Source organism: Camelus dromedarius, chromosome 4, assembly GCF_036321535.1.
Source record: "Camelus dromedarius isolate mCamDro1 chromosome 4, mCamDro1.pat, whole genome shotgun sequence".
NCBI classification, from domain to species: Eukaryota; Metazoa; Chordata; class Mammalia; order Artiodactyla; family Camelidae; genus Camelus; species Camelus dromedarius.
Genome location: NC_087439.1, coordinates 51,839,277 through 51,860,274, shown reverse-complemented (window position 1 = coordinate 51,860,274; position 20,998 = coordinate 51,839,277). Strand labels below are relative to the sequence as shown.

The 20,998-nt window shown below is 37.8% G+C and overlaps 1 protein-coding gene across 8 annotated transcripts in view; it reads left to right on the top strand.

The window, feature by feature from the left end:
• Window positions 1–20,998, top strand: part of CCDC141 (coiled-coil domain containing 141) — a 194,972-nt gene that overhangs the window by 151,453 nt on the left and 22,521 nt on the right. For 7 of the 8 annotated variants that reach the window (XM_031451742.2, XM_031451741.2, XM_031451739.2 and 4 more), the window contains 7 exons: window positions 5,560–5,739; window positions 6,268–6,393; window positions 8,212–8,400; window positions 9,598–9,777; window positions 11,558–11,707; window positions 19,651–19,791; window positions 20,519–20,707. In XM_031451742.2, the coding sequence (XP_031307602.2) occupies window positions 5,560–5,739; window positions 6,268–6,393; window positions 8,212–8,400; window positions 9,598–9,777; window positions 11,558–11,707; window positions 19,651–19,791; window positions 20,519–20,707 (1,155 nt within the window). Of the gene's footprint in view, window positions 1–5,559; window positions 5,740–6,267; window positions 6,394–8,211; window positions 8,401–9,597; window positions 9,778–11,557; window positions 11,708–19,650; window positions 19,792–20,518; window positions 20,708–20,998 lie in introns of those variants that run through there. The other variant, XM_064484944.1, reaches the window with a different exon arrangement.

The following is a 20,998-nucleotide window of genomic DNA, read 5'->3' as shown; positions in this document are numbered from 1 at the left end:
AGTGATATTAATGCGGTGTTAAAATCTCCAACTGTGATTGTATTCCCATCAATATCCCCCTTTATCTCTGTTAGTAATTCTTTTATGTACTTAGGTGCTCCTATTTTGGGTGCATATATATTAACAAATGTAATATCCTCATCTTGTATCACTCCTTTAATCATTATAAAATGTCCTTCTTTATCTTTCTTTGTGGCCTTTGTTTTAGTCTATTTTGTCTGAAATCAGTACTACAACACCTGATTTTTTGGCTTTTCTATTTGCATGCAATATCGTTTTCCATCCTTTCACTCTCAATCTGTATGTGTCCTTCTCCCTAAAGTGGGTCTCTTGTATGCAGCATATTGAAGGTTCTTGCTTTATTATTCAGTCTGCCACTCTGTGTCTTTTGACTGGAGCATTTAGTCCATTAACATTTATAGAAATTAATGATAGATGTGTGTTTATTGCCATTTTGAACTTATCTTTGCAGTTGATTTGGTATTTCCTCTTTGTTCCTTTCTTCTTCCTTTTGTGGTTTGGTAACTTTCCTTTGTATTATCTTGGATTTTATTTAGTTTTTGTGACTCCCTTGTAAGTTTTTGGCTTGTGGTTACCATTTTCTGTAAGTCTATTAGCCCATTACTATATCTCGAACCTATCCTGCTGAAAACAAAAAATTTAAAAAAGAAAGAAAAAAAATACTCTATATTTTCTTGTTTCCCTCTCCCATTCTTAATGATTTAGATGTCTTCTTTTACAATTTCGTATTTATTTTATTTGTAATTCATGAGTTATCACCTTTCCAGTTGTGAGTTTCTCATTTCTGTAGCATCCTGCTGCTTTTCTATTTAGAGTAGACCTTTAAATATTTCTTTTAGCATGGGTTTAGTGTTGCTAAACTCTTTTAGTTTTTGCTTGTCTGTGAAATTCTTTATCTCTCCTTCTATCCTATAGGATAGCCTTGCTGGATAAAGTATCCTAGGCTGCATCTTTTTTTCATTCAGGACTTTGAATATATCTTGCTACTCCCTTCTGGCCTGTAGTATTTGTGTAGAGAAATCAGCTGAGAGCCTTATGGGGGTTCCCTTGTAACTCACTCTTTGTTTTTCCCTTGCTGCCTTTAGGATCATTTCTTTATCCTTGACTCTGGCCATCTTGATTGTGATATGTTTTGGTGTGAGGCTGTTTGGTTCTTCCTGTTTGGGACCCTTTGAACTTCCTGTACTTGGATATCTGATTCCTTCTCTAAGTTTGGGAAGTTTTCAGCCATGATTTCTTCAAAAACCTTTTCAGTCCCCTTTCATCTTTCTTCCCCTTCTGGGACCCCTATTATGCGAAGATTGGCATGCTTTATATTATCCCATAGGTCCCTTATGTTGCTTTCATTTGTTTTTATTTGTTTATCTTGCAGTTGTTCTGATTGGGTGCTTTCTGTTGTCCTGTCTTCTAGGTCACTAATTCGTTCCTCTGCATTAGCTAGTTGGCTTTGCACAGCCTTTAAATCCATTCTCATCTCAGCCAATGAGTTTACCAATTCTACTTGGCTCTTCTTTATAGCTTCAATTTCATTTTTGACATATTTTATATCTCTAAACAATATCTCTTTTAGTTCCTTCAATACTTTGATCACTCCTTTTTTGAAATCTTGATCTAGTAGGCTATCGATGTCTATTTCATTGATTGTTCTTTCAGGGGATTTCTTGTGTTCTTTTAATTGGGAATGGTTTCTCTGCTTCTTCATCTTGCTCATACCTCTCTAGCACTGTGGCTTATGGAGTATCAGTTATCTATTGTGGTCCTTAAAGGAGTTTATTTATTTATCTAATGCCGATGTAGGAATAAAACAGATTTTTGGCGTCTTTGTCTTTTGAAGAGCACAGTGTTCTGTTGGAGTTCCGCAGGTGCTCTGGTTGGCTGAGTGGGTCCGTGGATGTGAGTCTTGGTCTATCTGTGGGAGAGGGTGAGCCACAAGCGTCCTACTACTCCACCATCTTGGCCTCGAGTTAGAACGTGTATTTTCTATCTCTCTATCCATCCATCTTTTACATTTTACGTTTGTTCAGTATATCTTTTTCCATCTTTTGATTGTGTACTTCTCTAATTTGCACTCATGAGAGAATTTACATATTTGCAAACTGCACTTTTTTGTCTATACTTTTTATTACTAACTTGCTTTTGAGAAATTTAATTTTTCAGTTTTAGAATTTCCAGTTGGTTCTTTTTTGTTAGATTTATATTGCCGATGAAATTCTCTTTTTCATCTTCTCTTTCTCCATATTTCCTGTACTCTGGTGACCATATTAATCATGGGTATTTTGAAGTGTTTCTCAGCTAATTCTACCCTCTGGATCTGGAGTTGATTCTTTTCACTGCTTTTTCTCTTGGTTTCTAGTCATGGAATCCTATCTTGGGATGACACGTGAATACCTATCAAATGCTGGGCATTATCTATAAAAAACTTCCAGGGGTTCCAGATGGTGTCATCTTCTTTACCTAGGTGGATGTTGGTGGAAGATCACTTAAGTCAATCAGGAGCTGGTGGAGTTGAGTCTGGAGTTGAGTCCTGTAGAGGTTCCGTCTGTTTTGCTGATTTTGGGCTCTCGGCGTTTTCAACTTAGAGCTTGGTGCATTTTCTGAGGTCTCACCCTGGCAGGTCCCCACCTCCAATTTTGGGATTTTTGGGAGACTGCTTGAAAATGTTCACTCTGCTTTTCAGAGGGTTTTGCTTAAATTTTTCAATCCACTGCCCTGTACAACCTCAGTATTGGGTCAGTGTTCTGAGATGAAGATCAAATGTGCCCTTGAAGCCCTCTACCCCAACAAATGTCTGTCAGAAGCTCTACTGGTTTCTCTGTCCCCCGGTAAATCCTTATGGTCAGCCTCCTGTCAGTACACAGAATTGGGATGTGCCCTTGGCTAGGGTAAAAGAAGTGAAAGGTGAGCTCACCACTCCCAGGGTCATCCTTTTCTGGAGTCTTGGCCTCTTTTGTTCTTGTTGCCTTCAAATAGCTGCTTCCTGCATTTTATCCAGCTTTTCTGTTTGTTCTCGGCAGAAGTATTGCCTTGCCACTGGCTACTCCATCCTACTCAGAAACGAAAGTCCTTTATTTAAAATGTTCAAGATTGTATAGTCAGATTTTTATTTAAAATCCACAGCAGGAACCCATTCAAAATTATGTTTTATATCTATTTCTAAATAAACTTACATTGCATGGTATTCATATGTCCATTTAGAGTTTTCAGAAATAGTGTGCATTTTACTACATACCTTGGTGGTCTTTTATCTTAATATAAACATGGCCACTTAACCCCAAGGTCTTTAGCACTGTCATATGATAAATAAATCACTCCTTATTAATAAGAATTGAAGTCCACATAATGCTTGACTTCATTGGTTCAGTGACATTCTGAAATATGAAATTGTTGGTAAAGCAAGTAAAACAATTTTTTTTCCTCTTCATATCTTTTGGATCATTAGACTTTTAAACAAACATTTTGGTGAAATATGATATCCAGTTTGGTTGTTAAGAAGGAAGAAGACCAGCTGGGATTTTCTGCTGAGGGTTCTGCTCTTGATTGGGTTGCCAGGGCTCATATTTTCAAGCTTGGGATTAAAATTTTTTTCAGTTCATCTAAAATCAACAAGATCAGAGAAAGTGATTTAGGACAGATATCTGGCAGACATCTTGGTGAAAGTGCCAATTTACTAATTTATAGTGGGGAATACCGAGAATACTACCTGGAATGCTGCCTTCTAGTTAGCAAGGTATCTGAAAAGCAAGATGTCAGAAGACCACTCATTGTCTGTGAATCTACATGGAAAATGGGTAATTTAGTGCCTTATTTAGACCAGATTATGGCAGATTTTCTCATGACCTTATGCAGAAGTAAAATGAGTGGTGTGTTTACTAACTAGACCTCAGGCAAATTATTTAATCTTCTTGAGTGGCCAAAATAATAAGTGTGCCAAATACATAATCATTCTTCTTGAATCCTGCTAGCCAGACATCAACAAATCCTACCACGGCTCTCTCTTTTCTAGACCTCATTCAGTTCATGTACTCTTCTAATTGAAGTTGTAATTGACATGCTGCAAATTCCAAGTTTACATTAAATTATACATATTACATTTTGATTAATAGTTTCTTAATGACATGTGAAAGATACCCTATCTTTATTTATAGCATAGGTAAAAAATATGATTTGCTCTGGGTCCTGCTGTGACTCTCTAATATCTTTCACAATATGTGCATCTAGTTCATAATAATTACAGAATACGTTATTTTATTACCAGATCCCCAAATTCATTGGAGAAATCTCATTTAGCACCTGCAGGTTTTTTGCAGTTAAACGATACTTTTTAATGTCTACATTAATATAAAAATATAAATGCACAATATTAATATCATTTAAAATAATTTAAAAATGAGATGGTCTGTTATTTAAAATATCCTGTATATATTCATGACACCATCTTCTGAGTATAACCTAAAAGGTCCTTTGACTTTTAGATACCCAGCTATCATTGCCATTATAGAAATCCATGTGCAGTTGCTCCTTAGAAATTCAGGAGTTTACTGAGAAAGCCTGGCCATCAAAGTAAAGATTATTGTTTTGCCAAACAAATATTATGCTTTTTTTGATATTTGGACATAAAAAAAGCACATGGTCTTACTCTTTACCTCTCTTATCCTTCTACCTCTAATTGAATTTCCCCTTATTTAAAACCCTTTTTTAAAGGATTTCAAATCAGGTAGCTAGAACATATGAAAGTTGGGAAGAGAAGTCTTGGAATTTAGATATTGTGCTTTTGGTGCACAGTAGAGACACAAATATAGAGATACTGTTGGCCTTCCATATCCGCAGGTTCCCAAACCATGGATTCAACCAACTGAAGACTTAAACATAGTGCACTGTCCACAGTTGCTTGAAACCAGGAATGTGGGAACCCACAGATATGGAGAACCAACTATGGGACACTGGTATCCAATCATTTTTGTGTCTGTGGAGAGTCCAGAACCAATCACCTGATGAATACCGAAGGACAACTATATATAGAAGCACATTTCGGTTCTCACAAAAGAAAGTAACTTTAGGAACTACTCACAAGGAAAATTTAAAGTAATTGTAGTATATATAGTGGGATAGTTTTAAAAAAAACAGGTGTGGAACAATCTACTCCCTCGTGTTTCTTGATACTGAGATTTTGACATATTCTAATGTGTGTTAAAATGAAAGATGGAGCCCACTTATGCATTGAAATGATCTCAACTTCAGAATTTCTGAATCCCTGTGATCATTCAGTCATCCCTCAAGTCCCAGGAAATAAATAGATCCTAGAGGAGGGGGCTCAACACCAGTAGGGTCATGAAGAACTTGGGACCTGATGTCCAAGCATAGATTATGGGTTATAAGAGCCCAGCTGTGTCCCTGCACAGACATTTCATACTTTATTTGATATCAGAACTGTGCTCTGCTTTGGCTATGATGAAGTGTTTGCCTCCTAAAATAGCTGTATGCAAAAATGTTGTATTTCTTGGGAAAGAAAAGCCATTATATAGATGATTAATTTAACAGGCAAAAGCAAATGAAATATTAAATGTGAAAAATGAAGTGCACGTTATGGAGAACACTATGGAGAACCGGAAGGCAGAAAGGGAAGAACTGAGCCGCCTTCGGACAGCATGGCAACGTAAAGCCACGGCAAGCGAGCCTGTGAAACAGCAGTGGGGAGCCTTCAAAGAGCACCTTAGAAAGGTGAGGGAACATGCAATGGGTATTATTTAGCCTTAAAAAGGAAGGAAATTCTAACATGTGCTGCACATGGAGGAACCTTGGAAGCTTAAGTGAAATCAGTCAAACACAAAAGGATAAATATTGTGATTCCACTTATGTGAGGTACCCAGAGTAGTCAAATTCATAGAGCCAGAAAGCAGAATAGAGGTTACCAGGGGCTGAGGGGTGGGGTGTCAGGGGGAGCGGAGAAAAGGGAGTTAAGGTTTAATGTGCACAGTTTCTGTGTGGGAAGATGAAAAAGTTCTAGCAATGGATGGTGGTCATAGTTGCAGAACAATGTGAATGTTCTAGTGCCACTAAACTACACACTTAAAATGGTTAAAATGGTAAATTTTGTTATGTGTATTTTACCACAATAAAAAAGAGGGCCTGTGCTTTTGTTCGTGGGTGGTTTAGAACCACAAGCTCACGCTGGGTTGTGTGTTTTCATGGGAACTGAGAAGTGTGATGACACACCATGGTCATCTAACTATCTAATGTTTATTTCAGACTACTCACAACTTAAAACTTCTTCAGGAAGCACTTCTGCCTGTGTCTGCACTTGACCTTGGAGGGAGTCTCCAGACCATTTTAGGTCTACGGAAAAAATGGAATGAAATGAAGCCTCAGTTCCAGGTGAAGAGACAAATTGATGGCCTTGGGTGAATAGAAAAAGAATTAAAAACTGTTCAGTTGAAGCTCACCTAATTAATTTTAATATTCTGATGAATTACTTTTTTTAAAAAAAAACAAAGGCATAGCTTGTCTAGAAATCCACTTTAAAAACACATTATTTTCCTGTTTTACTGCAGTGTTCTGTATTTGATAATACTCAAACATTCAGGCTACAAAATGACCTCAATATATTCTTATCTTAGATTGTTTAATTTACATTAAATTATTTTCTTATTAATGTATTTCTCATATATATTTACTCTAATTATTTTCCTAAGGGGTACAGACATGTTTTAGATTCAGATACCACAGAGCAAGGATACTCAACCTCTGACACACAGGTTCTGCTGTCCTCTGTCCCTGTAATTGTCATGTGATGTCACTCTCCCCACCCACTGGCACCCCAGGCTCCTACCACCATCCCAGGAATTCTGCTGTGCTCTTCCGTTCTCCCTCTTAGAGAGCCCTCAGGGTGTGAGGGAGAAAACCATGAGTCATGTTCCCAGGCCCGGACTGCTGATGCATTCCACACCTCTGCCTCCTGCCACTCCTGAGCTTGACACAACTGCTAAAAAAGTTTGCACTCATGTTATCCTCCTGCCTGCATTCTTGTTCTTTGCTGCAAAGTTAAGATATCAGTGTTTCTGTTTGTCACTACTTTGTAAGTGTTGGCTTTAAAGAATCCCAGAACCAGAAGATTAAAGATTCCTTTAGGGAATATTTAATTTAAGTTCCTTTAAGACAAAACTGATGTGATACATAACTACCCTGCACACACATACACAAAGCACACACATCATTGTGGCCCAGAGTGAACTCTTTCCTCCAAACTCTTAGAAAATTCAACTAGCCCACCTCTTAGGTTCTCTGTTATAAACCCTGTGTTAGACATGTCTGCATTTCATGTGCGCACACGTGCACACAGCCCTACACATGAGCAAGAGTGTGTGTGTGTAGATTCCTCTCAGTCAGGGACCACTGCCAAGCTTCTTTAGCTCTGTCACTGTGATGTGCATATACTTGATGCCCATATGCTTGACTTCAACTTGAAGACCCTTTTTAGGTCACTCTTCTGCAAGTTGTCTCCTTAGCCTCAGTCATTTCCATTACTTGTATCTTTGACCTAAGATCCAACCCTGAATTTGTAGTGGCTTCCTCTTTGAGCTGTCCACCAGGATCTGGATTCCTATAAGGGATATTTGAGCAGTGCTGGAGAAAATGGAGGTGGTTTATCCCTCCCTGCAAGTGGTGGCTATTTGTGGATTCTGGAATGACTGCTTTTAAAGCAGCATAGCTGCTGTGTTGCTCAGCTGGTGGTTCATTCTGGTCATCCTTTTATCACAGAGGACAAGTAATTGCCCCCAATGTATTTTTATACTTACCTTCTTTTGGTTTTCTTATCATGCCTCCTGATTCTAGTTGTACTAGATATCAGAGATGACCATGGTTTCACAGAGTATCTAAAATACATTTATTTAACATTTATTTAACACCTAGAATACTTGGTGTGCCATAGAAATACATGACTTTCCATTTCATCACCAAAGTTTGAAACACTTTTTTTTTGCATTGCTCATAATTAAAAAAAAAAATTTCTGAGTAGATGGGGATGGAGCAATAAATCCCCAGCCTCAGGCACAGTGCCTGGATCTGTAGGGATGAGGGTGAGGCTCACAATAATTATTTGTTAACAAGTAAAAGAGTTTTTTATTGAGATCTCCATGTAAAGTAAAAAGCTCTCTAAAAGCTCTATTTCTTTTATTGCTTTCAACTTTTTAGCAACTCAGTGATGAGGTTCAGTACATTATAAAAGAATCGGAAGAGCTAAGTGGCAGAGGAGCCCCTGTGAAAGAGAAGTCTCAGCAACTAAAGGACCTCATTCACCTCCATCAAAGCCAGAGAGAGAGAATCCGAGATTACGAGGATATCCTGTATAAGGTAGTCCAGTTCCACCAAGTCAGAGAAGAGGTAAGACTTACCAAGAACGTCAAGAAGACTCTCAGTTTTAAAATATGAAATTTAAAATAAATTACTGTGTAGTAAGTAAAAGCCAAGTTGCTCATTCTGATATTAGAAGCCTTCCGCAGTCTGGCCCTGATTTTTCCCTCACTGTGCTGCATCCTCCTCTTTGTTCCAGCCAAACCGAGCTCTTCTCTGCTGGTCAGAGACAGCGCCCACATTCCTAATTCCAAACCTTGACTCTCAAGCTGCCACTCCCTAACAGGTCCCCCTCTGCACTCTCTACCTTCTAAACCCTCCGCCTAACAACACTACCTCACTTGGAGTGATTTTTTTCTCTTCTGAATTCCTCAAATCTTATTGTTTATTCCGTACATCTGTCATTTTTAGCTCCTTGATTCTTAATTACTTTTGTTCCCCTAAATCAAGTGTAAGCTCTATGAGGGAAGAAAACAAAAAAATTGTTTTTTATATCTCAAGTACCAGATATCATAGAGCGCTCACTAAAACTTCATAGTGATTAGCCTCTATTAATAGAAAATGGAGACGTATTGAAATCTCTTGAAAACAGCCTCTGACTTTACTCAGATAACAGTCTGACATCTTGCTAAGGTTTTAGGTTATGAGCAAAGAGAGTGTTTTCTTCTTTAATAGAACTGACAGTGTTAGCCTTTCAATTTTACCCTACTGATTTGCAGCATTGTTAACACTTATTTGTCTATAATACTAATAATTTTAGATGGGCTTGTCAGCAGTTGACCAGCTAGTTAAATGTTATGGAAAATAAGCATTCTTAAAAAAGCTCTGTCTTTGAGAAAGACAAGTACTGTATGATATCACTTACATGTGGAATCTAAAAAATACAACAAACTAGTGAATATAACGAAAAAGAAACAGACTCATAGGTACAGAGAACAAACTAGTGGTTACCAGTTGGGGAGCAGGGGTGAAAGCAGTATAGGGGTAGGGGATTAAGAGGTACAAACTATTAGGTATAAAATAAGCTACAAAGACATATTGTACAACAGAGGGAATATAGCCAATATTTTATAATAACTATAAATGGAGTATAAACTTTAAAAATTGTGAATCACTATATTCACCTATAACATACAATATTATACATCATTTGTACTTCAATTAAAAAAAAATCTGCCTTCATAAAAATATGAACCCCAGGTTAAGTGTTAATGCCCTAAATTCCAGCTGGGACGACTCTTCAGATCAAGAGAACTGGAGTTTCTGGAGGAGCCAGAGGAAATGGATGATGCTTACACTGCCCAGCTTCTCCTCAGTCACTCTCAGGAAAAGCAGGCACACGCAGACCATCTCTATAAACTGGCCCTTTCCTTGGGGGTGGATGTCATCTCATCTGTGCAGCGGCCCGTAAGCTACCTAGAACACCATCATTTGTACCTAATTATAGCTGGGAGTTGAGTTGTAGTATGGAAGAAACCAGGCAGACTGCCCGGTATATGTTAAATTAAAAAAAATACATTAAACCATTGGGATACTTATTTGTGGTGGATTTCTACCACATTCAAAGAAAAACATTTTAAGGAGAAAAATCTGATTTAAAAAGTCTTGTTTAATACATCTATTTCATGCTAATTTTAAAAATTACAGAGCTGTGCATTCTATAATGGCAGTTGATTTTTCATATTTGAAATATGCCTAATGCAACTAAGGAACTAAATTTTTAATTTTATTTAATTTTAATTAATTTTAATTTAAAACCAATACCCAAAATAGTTACTGTCAAAGTTTTAAGTATATTGGGAACAATTTGGGAATGCAACTCTACTTTTTAAACTATAAACTCTGTGAGATTTAAGTATAGATCAAGTGTTTCTGATAGAAATTTAGCAATAGTTGAGATATGCTCTAAGTGTGAAATACACACTTAATTTCAAAGACTTAGTACAAAAAAAGTCATTTTAGTATTTTTAATATTTGGTTACATGTTAAAATGATGTAGTTGGACAAATTGGATTAAATAAACTATATTATGAAAATTACTTTCATCCGTTTCTTTTTCACTTTTTAGTATGACTGCTAGAAAATTTTAAATTATTTATGTGGCTCATGTTGTATTTCCATTGGACGATGCTGCTTTAGCATGTCAGACCTGAAAGGAATCCTAGACATCATCGGGCCCAGGACCTTCATTTTATAAATGAAGGATTTGGTCTTAGAGAAGCTTCTTTATCCATAAAAGCCCAGAGTGGCTCTGGGCTTTGAACAGTAAGCATCCTGGCTGTACCCAGGGCTCTGGAAACTAGTCGTTGGGCCTGCTTGAATCCACTGGAGTGACTTTACCAAGGAGCCTAAGAGAGATGGAAATAATTTCAGATTGAATTTTCATAAATAACACATTGGGCTCTGATTTTTTTAAAAAAATCCATTTCCAAGTTCTTAATTTGAGAGAAGAAAAAGTTATGTTAATTCTACCCAATATGTATAATATTAAGAAAAATCATAATGGCCAATTTTATTTCAAAGTTCATTTAAGATATCCACTAAATTATATGGTATGCAGTGTATCCAAAGTATTTTTTTAACTGAAAGACATAGAAATACAAAATATCTGTCGCCATTAATAGAATCTGTTTTTACTAAGAAGAAATTTTCTTTTTAAAAAGTTTAATTTTATTAGTAAATTTATTTTAAAAAGGAAGAAAACAAGTAAGACGTCTCATTTTGCACGAATAATATAAATTGTTCTCCAAGTCTGGCCTTGGCCTTGGCCTTGGCAGCCCTCTGTGCTGAGAAAGATTGGAGCACTTGCATAATGAAGCTGAGGTTAAGCTCAACTTGACAGGAAAATTATAGTGCAGAAGCCAAATGTTTCTAATGCATATTTTATGCCTTTTGAAGTAAAAATTATACCTTATAATGAATGGTGTCTCTGGGGAGTTCGATGTGATGAGCAAATCTTTAAAACTGAAGTTTTAAGACTGGAAATGTGAGGGTTTGTCTTTCCCAGGATTGGGTGTTGAGTGTCTGGTTTCTGTCTGAAATCATATGCAGAGATGCTTATGATAAGTAAATCCGGAGCCCATTTTTTAATGTCCTTTGTGAGTTTCACAATGCAGGTGAATAACACATTGGTTTCCTTGCTGTTTTGCCGTTCCCTTCATCGATGCCACTTCTCTTTCACTTTTAGAACTGCTCTAATGTTTCTGCCAAGAACCTGCAGCAGCAGCTAGACCTCCTGGAGCAGGATGGTCTACAGTGGCGAGCCCGGGCCGAGGACTGTGAATGGGCTCTGGCCCGCGGCGTGGAGTTCTGCACCACAAGGGACGAGATAAGCGAGGTGGGAACTGGCACAGCGCCCATAGCCACTCTGAACCTAAAGCATATGTCTCAGAATCCACGTGTGTGTCACACACACACCCGGAGTGAATCACGACCCTTTCTTTTCACCCTTGACCTTTAATTCACCAAGCAGTGGTCTCAGGGCTCAGAAAGTCTGAGTAAACATTAAGCTCTCACAGTTGATGAAATCAGTATGTTGTCAGTGCATAGAAAACCTAGAATGTAGTATTGGGTTTTTTTGTTTGTCCTCCTCTCCCCCGCAAACGCTTAGAGCAGTTGTTTTGCTTGAGTGGGTACAGCCCTCATGGGCAGAAGGGTGACACCCTCCGGGTGCGGCCAGCTCCTGCCTGCTGATTCTATTTAAGTACTGTTGACTCATGATGAAGCGAGTGCTAAGGGCCAGAGGGGAGCAGGCCTGCTGCCTCAGAGGCTACAAAGTGTTATCACCAAAGTCAAGTGGCTGGTTTCATATTTACTCAAACTTGAGTGGCTTCTCTGGCAAAACAACTCCTGGAGAAAAAGAAGTACCAGATGAAAGGTATCCTCCGAGTCCATGCACCCCCCACGCACATAATTCCACCTCCTCTCCCTCAATTCAACCCACTCCCCCAACCCCCAGACGTGTCCTGAGCCACAACCACCACCCTCCCCTACTTAAACTTTCCATTTGGAGGTTTGATTGTTCTGGGAGAGAAACATAGGGCAGCAAGGGTCCTGGTTCCTGACTGGAATGGACAGCAGAGTAGAAGGTACCATAATTCCAGATTTATCTCCTTTTAGAGCAAGGGGTTTCTGAGTCCAATAATCACAAGTCCCTTAGGAAAGTGAGTGGAGGGAAAAAGAAGTGGTGAACCTTCTTGAATCATTTTGTTTATGCCTAGTTTATACAGTCTAGGTCCAGTGAGTAACCAATATTATCAAACAACATGAGGGCATGGACGTGAGTATAAGTAACTAAACTCAAACCGTGGTCTAGCGCATTTATCGTCCACAGGCAAGTGTAGGAAGGGAGCATGGCTGGGAGGAAAGGAAAAGGGGGAGGGCAGGAGAGGCCACTTGGATCCCATTCAGCAGGAGGGAAGCAGGAACTGACATCAAAAACGGTTTTCAGTTCAGCAGGACTGGAGAGTTTCTGCTCAGAGTCTGTGCCCCAGGGGGTCACTGTGGGCTAGAGACTCTTACTCCACTCAGGGTTAAACCCCTCGTGTAGCCTGCCCTCTGTGGTAGAATGGCCTCTGTGTGCAGTTAACGCTTCAGCCAGGGCTCCTTGAAGAAAGCAGTCTTATTTCTTCCCAAGGCTATAAAATTTAGATTCACAGTCATGGAAGTGATTTGTTTACCATCTTTCCCCGAACTTATCTTCTGTCTTCTCCTCCTCTTCCCCTACCTTCCCCCTTTCTCTTCCTCCTCTTTTTCTTCATCTTATTTTGGAAAACTTTTTAAAACTTTCCTTGCTGAAAATCTCTCTCCTGGCTGTGATGTTCGGCCCTGTTTTGGTGAAACCACAAGAGAGCAGGCTAAGGCTTATTCCCAGCTGCTGAGGCTCAGTGTCCCCCTTCCTGAAGCTCTGTGGCATTTATAGAGCTGGGTCTCCCTGTCAGGCCCTTCCCACAGTCTTGCTATTTACAGGGCTGTATCGTGATGAGCCTTTGCTGGGAGCCAGTGGGCTGGGAAGACAGATGTCCCTTCCAGTCACAGTAGGGACATCCCAGGATTGCCTGTACCATAACAGGAACAAGAAACCAGATACGTGCGGGTTTGATTTAGGCATCAGATATCACTGTAACATGATCTCAAGTAGTAAGAGAGCGATTCTTCCTATTTACTTCAACTTCAAATCCAACCAATCTTTGATGTAGGTTACAGTTTTGTATTTAAAGGATCTTTGAAAATTTTTGGCCCTTTCCCCCTTTCCTTCCTTGTAGAGATAGAGAAGGCATGTCACAGTATATCATGCACAACCTGGGCTTTCCAACCACGAGCCTAATGGGAAAATCATCAGAAGGAATATTTTTCAGTGCCCTTTAGTAAAATAAAGATAGTGTGTCCTAGTTTGTATTGTGAACATCAGAGCCAAATTTTAGTTGCAATAATATTTGACACCTAGATATTTTTTATTATTATTATCATAATTAGCATTTGGTATAAGTACTTAAAACACTATGTAAAATTAAAAGCAATATGTTACACTAATCTTTTTGGTATAAAAAAATAGAGTCAGATGCCCCACCGGGAAACTAGACCAAGCACAGCATTTGATTTTTTAAGTTGATTTTAAAACACGTTATGCTTCCCATGCATTTAAAGTGCTTCTTGGAAGTTTACTGACTCTGAGTTGCAGTTGATTTGGGAGGATCTTCATTTCTTAGATGAGAAGACTGAGGTATATACTGTTTTCACTTGAGTGGTGTGCTTCAGGACTGAGGGGTTCCTGCTCACACTGTTTCAGGGCATCAGCTTTGGGCTAGAGGCTCAATTGTTGGGTGCCATATGTCACCTGTTACACTCAGGGTTCACCATTCAGTTGATGTTTGAGCCCATTTCAACTACTGCATGGTCTGATGCTAAATATATCCTTTCACTCTGCTTCCTCCTCATCTTTATTTTCTAGCATATTTGTTACAAGCTGTTCATATGATCTGATATAATAGTACAGTTCATTTGGTTATTTCAACCAAGATTACTTTCTTACTTTCTTGAAGATGCCACAACTAACTTAGATGGTTTTAACTGCACTAAAGGCCACAGAAAAAGACTCAGTACCTCGAGGCAAAATAAAACGAGGTGTTCTAAATGTGATTTTTAAAATGTGATATAATATTCCTTAAAGGCAAAGAGCCATGGTTTTGTTCCTTGATTGTCTTTGAATAACATGTTATTATTTTCTAATTTTATATAGTATATAACACATAGTTAATTGTAAGACCTCATTTTCTCCATGACTACTAGAAAACACAGTCCTCAGACTACCAGATTTTGCGGAGTTTTTTCTCCCCGTTTCACACAAAGGTACATTTGTAGGCATGAATGTTGAATCTCAGTGTACATCTTCTTGCCGGGCAATATAAGTAAGTTGTTAATACACAAAGCATTAGAGAGGTTCTCTGCCACATTACATGACAGAACACCATCAGTTACTTACTCTTTACACGTCTTCTTTAGAAAAGTAGTAAGTTAATATTGAGCATGTTTTCTTCTTGCAACCTGACCAAAAAAATTACTTTCACATTTACATGATGTTAATGGAAATTTGTCACTGGAGCCTCATTATGGGTCACAAACAATTACTTTGCTGAAAAGAACAGTAATGACAGAATGGATTGGTATTCATTTTCTCAAAATAAATTTTGTGAACAGAAGCTTTCATATAATTATATTACTTCAGCCTGAAATTTTTACACTGTAGCAACATCTTACCCATCAGGAAGGAAACAGAAAAGGGATGGAGATAAATATATATATATGTATTCCGTATGTCAGAGTCTTTTGTTCCAGTCACATGGATTCTTTTGTCAATTTGAGTAAGTGGTTTATCTAAGTTCCAAGAAGATAAAGAAGATTAGAAGCAGTAAATTAGTATAGGGAAATAGTGCCACAGAGATATATATACACAACTAATAAAATTTAACTTCCTGATACTGTTTGGTGCTTTGCTATTGACAGAATGGCTACAGACAGACATCAACTGGCAGGAAAGGAAGGAGAAAAAAGAGGGTATAGGTGGGCAAAACCCCTGATGGGGCTGCAGTATGGTGTAGTACAGATAATTATTATTTTCCAGATTGGTGGTCTTAACTCACCATTTTAAGGAAAAAAAACCCCTAATTGTCATCATTCAACAAATATCATCATGTAGCTACTGTGTGCCAGGCCATACATAAGAAGACAGAAGTCCTCAGCAAACTAAGAGTCTAGGGCAACTTAAAGCCCAGGGGACCTGCCAGTCACCAGCGCTCATTACTAGGCCCCACTGTGAGTCCATTTGGATGCTCTAGGTGAGAGGACAGAAGAGGTTATAATTTGCTCTGAAAATGTCCATCCATGGGGTTAAGATCTGTTCAAAGTTTGGTGTTTAACATTTGCAAAATGACTCTTCTTGCTGAAGAAGATAGAGAGCTGAAGGTTAAAATCACAGCTCTCATGTCCAGAAAATGAAACTGAAATATATTATGAACACACAACACTTGTAGAGTGGATAAAGTAACTATTACTGAGATAGGCTGCCATCTTCCATTTAAAATGCAGCAATTGTCTTCTCTTTCCAAGCTTCCCCACTTCCTGCTTTTACAAGACTGGTCGTTAGCACAGGAAGATAGCCGTGTGGTTGCTGTTTGGAAGGAGGCCAAGAAAGTCTCGTCCCCAAGTCTCCCCAGCACTGAAGGCTACATGTTCTACCGTTAATAATTGTAGCGAGTCATTCAGGTTAAATTATGAGTCTTTGAGTCCCTTCCTTTCCAATGCAAGCATCCCTGGGAAGTGATACGGTTGCATCCTTCTTTCTGTTTCTGGAAATGAGCATCAGAAAGCTGTTTTTTCTTTTTTCTGGAGTGGACAAAATGGTGGGTGAGGAATGAAGCTTGTGAAATAGGCATTAAGAGAAATGGACTACTTGTTTTGTATTTTTGCTTCTGGCCAATCATGGGTCATAGTTCTAATGAAAGGCTTTTGTTTTAAATACATTTTCTTAGTTTTAAAATGTCCCATGTCCCTGCCATAAATCAGGTTGGCCAGCCACAGACTCGCAAATAATACATTCATGTGCCAAAGTGGCCTCAACCAGCTCTGTCAAGACTAAAAATAGCAAGCCAGCCTCGTTTTTGTCCCTCTCGTTCTCTTCTGCTTCTTCTCAAGGAAGTTTCACTTATTCCTGACCCTGAGAGGGGCCTACTGCTCCCTGGGAAATTTGGAGAAGATGCTCATTCTGCTAGTTTCAAAAGAACTAGTCTTAAAGTCTTAATGATTTTTGTTTCCAATTCTAGATATAATAAATCAATCTGCTTATTCCGCAGCAAATATGGAGGAGCTGAACAAGTGGAGAGATAGGAAAATCACACTATTCATTGGAAAAAATATCTTTCTCCTGATTTTCTTATGACTTTCAGAAATTTTGTTAGTATGAATTAGAACACTGTTGAAAGATTTTGAAGAGGGTAAACTTTCTCTTGCCCCAGGCTTTGGGTGTCTTTTCCTGTTTCTGGGCTCCTGCGGAGCAGTTGTCTTAGCCATCGCCACCGTTCCCCATTGTTGACGAGCTAACTAAAGTTAGAAACAGCTGCGTGAACAATGATACCACAGCCGGGCAACCGTGGCACTCAGTTCCTTTAAAAATATGATCACAAGTTATGTGGGGATTAGATGGGAAGTTAGGTTTTCATATTGGAATGTGTAGGTAAGAAAATCAGGCACGGCTAGATTTTTCTGAAAATCTAGTTGCTGGAGGTCATTCCTGCCTGCTACCGTCCCTTGCATCTGCTGTCACCCTGAATTTGAGTTGGGAAAGGCACAGGATTTAAAATGGATTTCCAGTGGGCTCCAAAGAGAAAAGTGCCAGCAACTTTGTCAAAGGAGCTCATGTGTCAGAAAGAAACTGATCTCATTTCACATACCCATAACGCATGAACATACTTTGGCCTTATAAATCATCTTCAGTGGAAGTGTATACCTTCTGAGGCCAGCGGAAATAAAATCAGACTCATCATTTATCAGTCTTAAATTTCTTAACCTAAAGTATTCTTAAAATGTCATGGCTTCGAATTAAAGTGTTAAGGCTCAGCCTTTCTTCGTTCAGCATGTGGTTTTCAAATAGATGTTGATGTTTCTCATTTAAACAAGCAGATGTGACCCAGTGGTTATCAGGTTGATGACAGAGCTCCTCTTCCTTTCTTTAGACTGACGTTTATAATATATAGTATGTTCCAGAAACAGGGAAAAGAGACTATAAAATTTTATTTTCCAATGGATACATGTTAGTGACCGTGTTTTTTCTTTTCATTTTCATTTTTATTTTATTTTTATTAAAAATAAAACTTCTATTTTTAACTGTAGTAAAATAAACATAATATAAAATTTACCACTTTAACCATTTTAAGGGTCCAGTTAAGTGAGATTATGCACGTTCACATTCTTATACGACCATCACCACTGTTCATTTCCAGAACGTTTTCATCATCCCAAATGGAAACTCTGTACTCACTAGACAGGAACTCCCTACTGAGGACATGCTTTTTAATGCAAGAATCTCTGGTTTCCTCAGATGTGGTAGTAATTAGTTGCAGATTATGACTTCAGGAAAAAAAAGTTCCTGCCAGAGTTTTATGTGATTAACCAACAGTGGTCCCTTTACATCTCAATCCTGTAAAATTGACCTCATTTGTCCTTTCCCACTAATATCAAATATGTGCATATTAAAACATCAAATTTCAAAGAGTTTAAATATTAATGATTTATTTCAATTGAATACGATCTTTTAAATATTTTCCTGAGTTCTAATAGAGAAGTCATTTTCAAATTTTAAAGTTATAGTTCCTTCCACTCCTTTGGAATATTACCGATTTATCAGTTTGAATGTTTTATGTGGTCTCTGGCCTTATAATTTAAAACTAATGTTCAACAACTTCATTTATCTTATAAAATAAGCAACACTGTTTAAGTATAGGTGTGGCAGGTACAAAAATTGCATTAGTGTAATAATTTCCATGTATGCAGTTTGGTGGGGGCTTTATAGATCATTGTCTTCAGGAAGTGGAGATAAAGGTCAAGGTTTTGTTTTTACAATATGCAGAATTTGAAATAAGCATTTGAGAAAGCAGGCATTTTCTAGGGAAGATATATTTCTCTATATTGTAAGTCTATACTCCAGCATGTGCACAGCCTTTATTCCCTCCCAAATAATTTATTTGCTGTCTTTGAAAAGAATTTTAATGTCTTTCTGACTTTTCTTGTCATAGCTCAAATTTATCAACCGTGACATTGTTCATTCTTGGCTGTTAAATGCTTCCATATAATCTGAGAAGGTTTATGTTTTCCCTGTACTTCTCATTGCTGATAATATGAAGAGTGAGCTGCCTGTCAATATGTTTATCCTTCTTGAATATGGAGAAGGGCACAGAAAGCGGTGTGGTTAATGGAACTAGACGGCTTAGAAGTTTGGTTCACTGGTAAAGTTGAACTGTTTGTTCTTAAGAAAGTCACAATCTAAGCCCTGTTTTCAGTGGATAGCCATATACTCTGTTGATACACAAGTTAGCATGGCCACCATCAGTAGCAATTGGCATTTTACATTCCATTTTTGAGGGACCTTTGAAGTTAATGGCTTGTCTCTAAAAAGTAAATCTCTTCTGGAAACTGCCTGTGAAAAAATTTTGTAACTGGATTTGGGCAAATAAAGTCCTTTTCCTACTGCTGGTTCTCATGTTGGGTGTCACCTTTCACCCCACTAATGTCCTCATTGGTCTAAATGTCAACACTCCATTGACCTCTGCAACATGAACAGCTCCTTGGAGCCTTAATAAATGTATTCATGATGGGTGTAAGAGTATTACACTATGGAAGGATCTGAGACAAATGTTAGTACACATAGAACAGAATGAGTTGGAAAATGGTGTCAAATTAATTCGAATACGAAAATTAGTATTGTTGGTAATGTATGATATGTTAAAAACTTTCTTGTTTGAAGGCCAAAGGATGTTCTGTAACTATAATATTAATTATAAATTACAAATTAAAAAATACTAAGAACAATTTATAATTACCTATATTTTGGGGATATGTCTAGATTCACATTATTCATTCACTTAGCAGACTTATTTTCTATTGAAAGTCACTCTGAATACATTTTGAAGGTTATGAATATTTTGAAGTGTAGCTATTTTGATTTATTGCAAGTGAATATTAGGATTCTCATTTTAAGAAAATCACCTCTTTCTTCTTATTGAACTGCAGCTCAAAGAGTCATTCAAAGACATCAAAAAGAAATTCAACAATTTGAAGTTTAATTACACTAAAAAGAATGAAAAAGCTCGAAATCTGAAGACTCTTAAATATCAAATTCAACAAGTTGATATGTATGCTGAAAAATTACAGGTAATGAGAAAGTATGTGTGTGTGTGCTACTACAATGATTGCAAATGTTTACATGTCAATTCTAGGTATCTAACCCTGGGGCTTTTTTAGAGCATTAGGACTGAAAAGAATGTTTTCAATTTTTGTAACAATTGGGTACTTCATGTAAAATACATTACATTGATTTATCTCTTGAAGTAGCTCCAGAATGATTTCTGCCAAACCTGCCCAGCCTCACTATTTCTATTCTTGACACACACATGCACGCACGCATGCACACACACACGCATACCCCCTGCTTTTGTACACCCTGCTTTCTTTCCTTGCACCCACCTATGTCAGGAACTTCCTCCACTGCTCCTGCAGCCCCTTATACCTTCCTTGATTATCTCATATCCTGGCTAGATTATTTGAGTGCCTTTCTCTGGAGACAGTGAGCTAATTAAAGACAGTAAAATATTTCATTTTATGATCACTGTCTTTTTAAAAACTCATAGTATCATTCTCAAAATATGGACTAGATCCTGGTGTATAGTCAATTTTATACATGTTTGCTGAATGCTGAATCAATAAACTATCTGGAGGAAAATGCATTCTTTCCAAAATGTATTTTAAGAATTATGACTTTAACATATCATAATGGAGGAAGATATAAAAGTTTTTCCAAGTTTTCCCCCTCAATATTTCATCACTAACTAGCCTTGGAAATAAAAATTGAATGTCATTTTAAAATGTTTGTTTTGCACAGGTTTTGAAAAGGAAAATGGGAAAAGTTGAGAATAAAACTTTTTTCTTAAATTATCCAAATGATAAAGCAAATGTCCTTTCAGAAGCCATGAAGGATTTGCAGAAAAATGTGGATGAGTTTGACAAAGTTGTGACAGATTACAGGAAGAATTTGGACCTGACTGAGCATCTCCAGGAGTTGATAGAAGAGGTATCCTCTTCTTGTTGTAACGTTATCCGTGTTGTAATACTACTTTTTAAAATTACTCTGCTGCTTTAAAACAATGCGGCATTAGCTATTATTGTCATTAAATTCATGCATCATGTTCCTTTTCATGATTATTTCCTTAGGATAATTTCCTAAAGTAGGATTACTGGGCCAAAAGGGATGCATGTTACAAGGTTTTGATTGTGGAAGATTTTACTAATTTATTCTTCTTACCAGCACCATAAGAGAGATTCTCATTTCTCCATAACCTCATCAACTCAAGATGTTTAACCA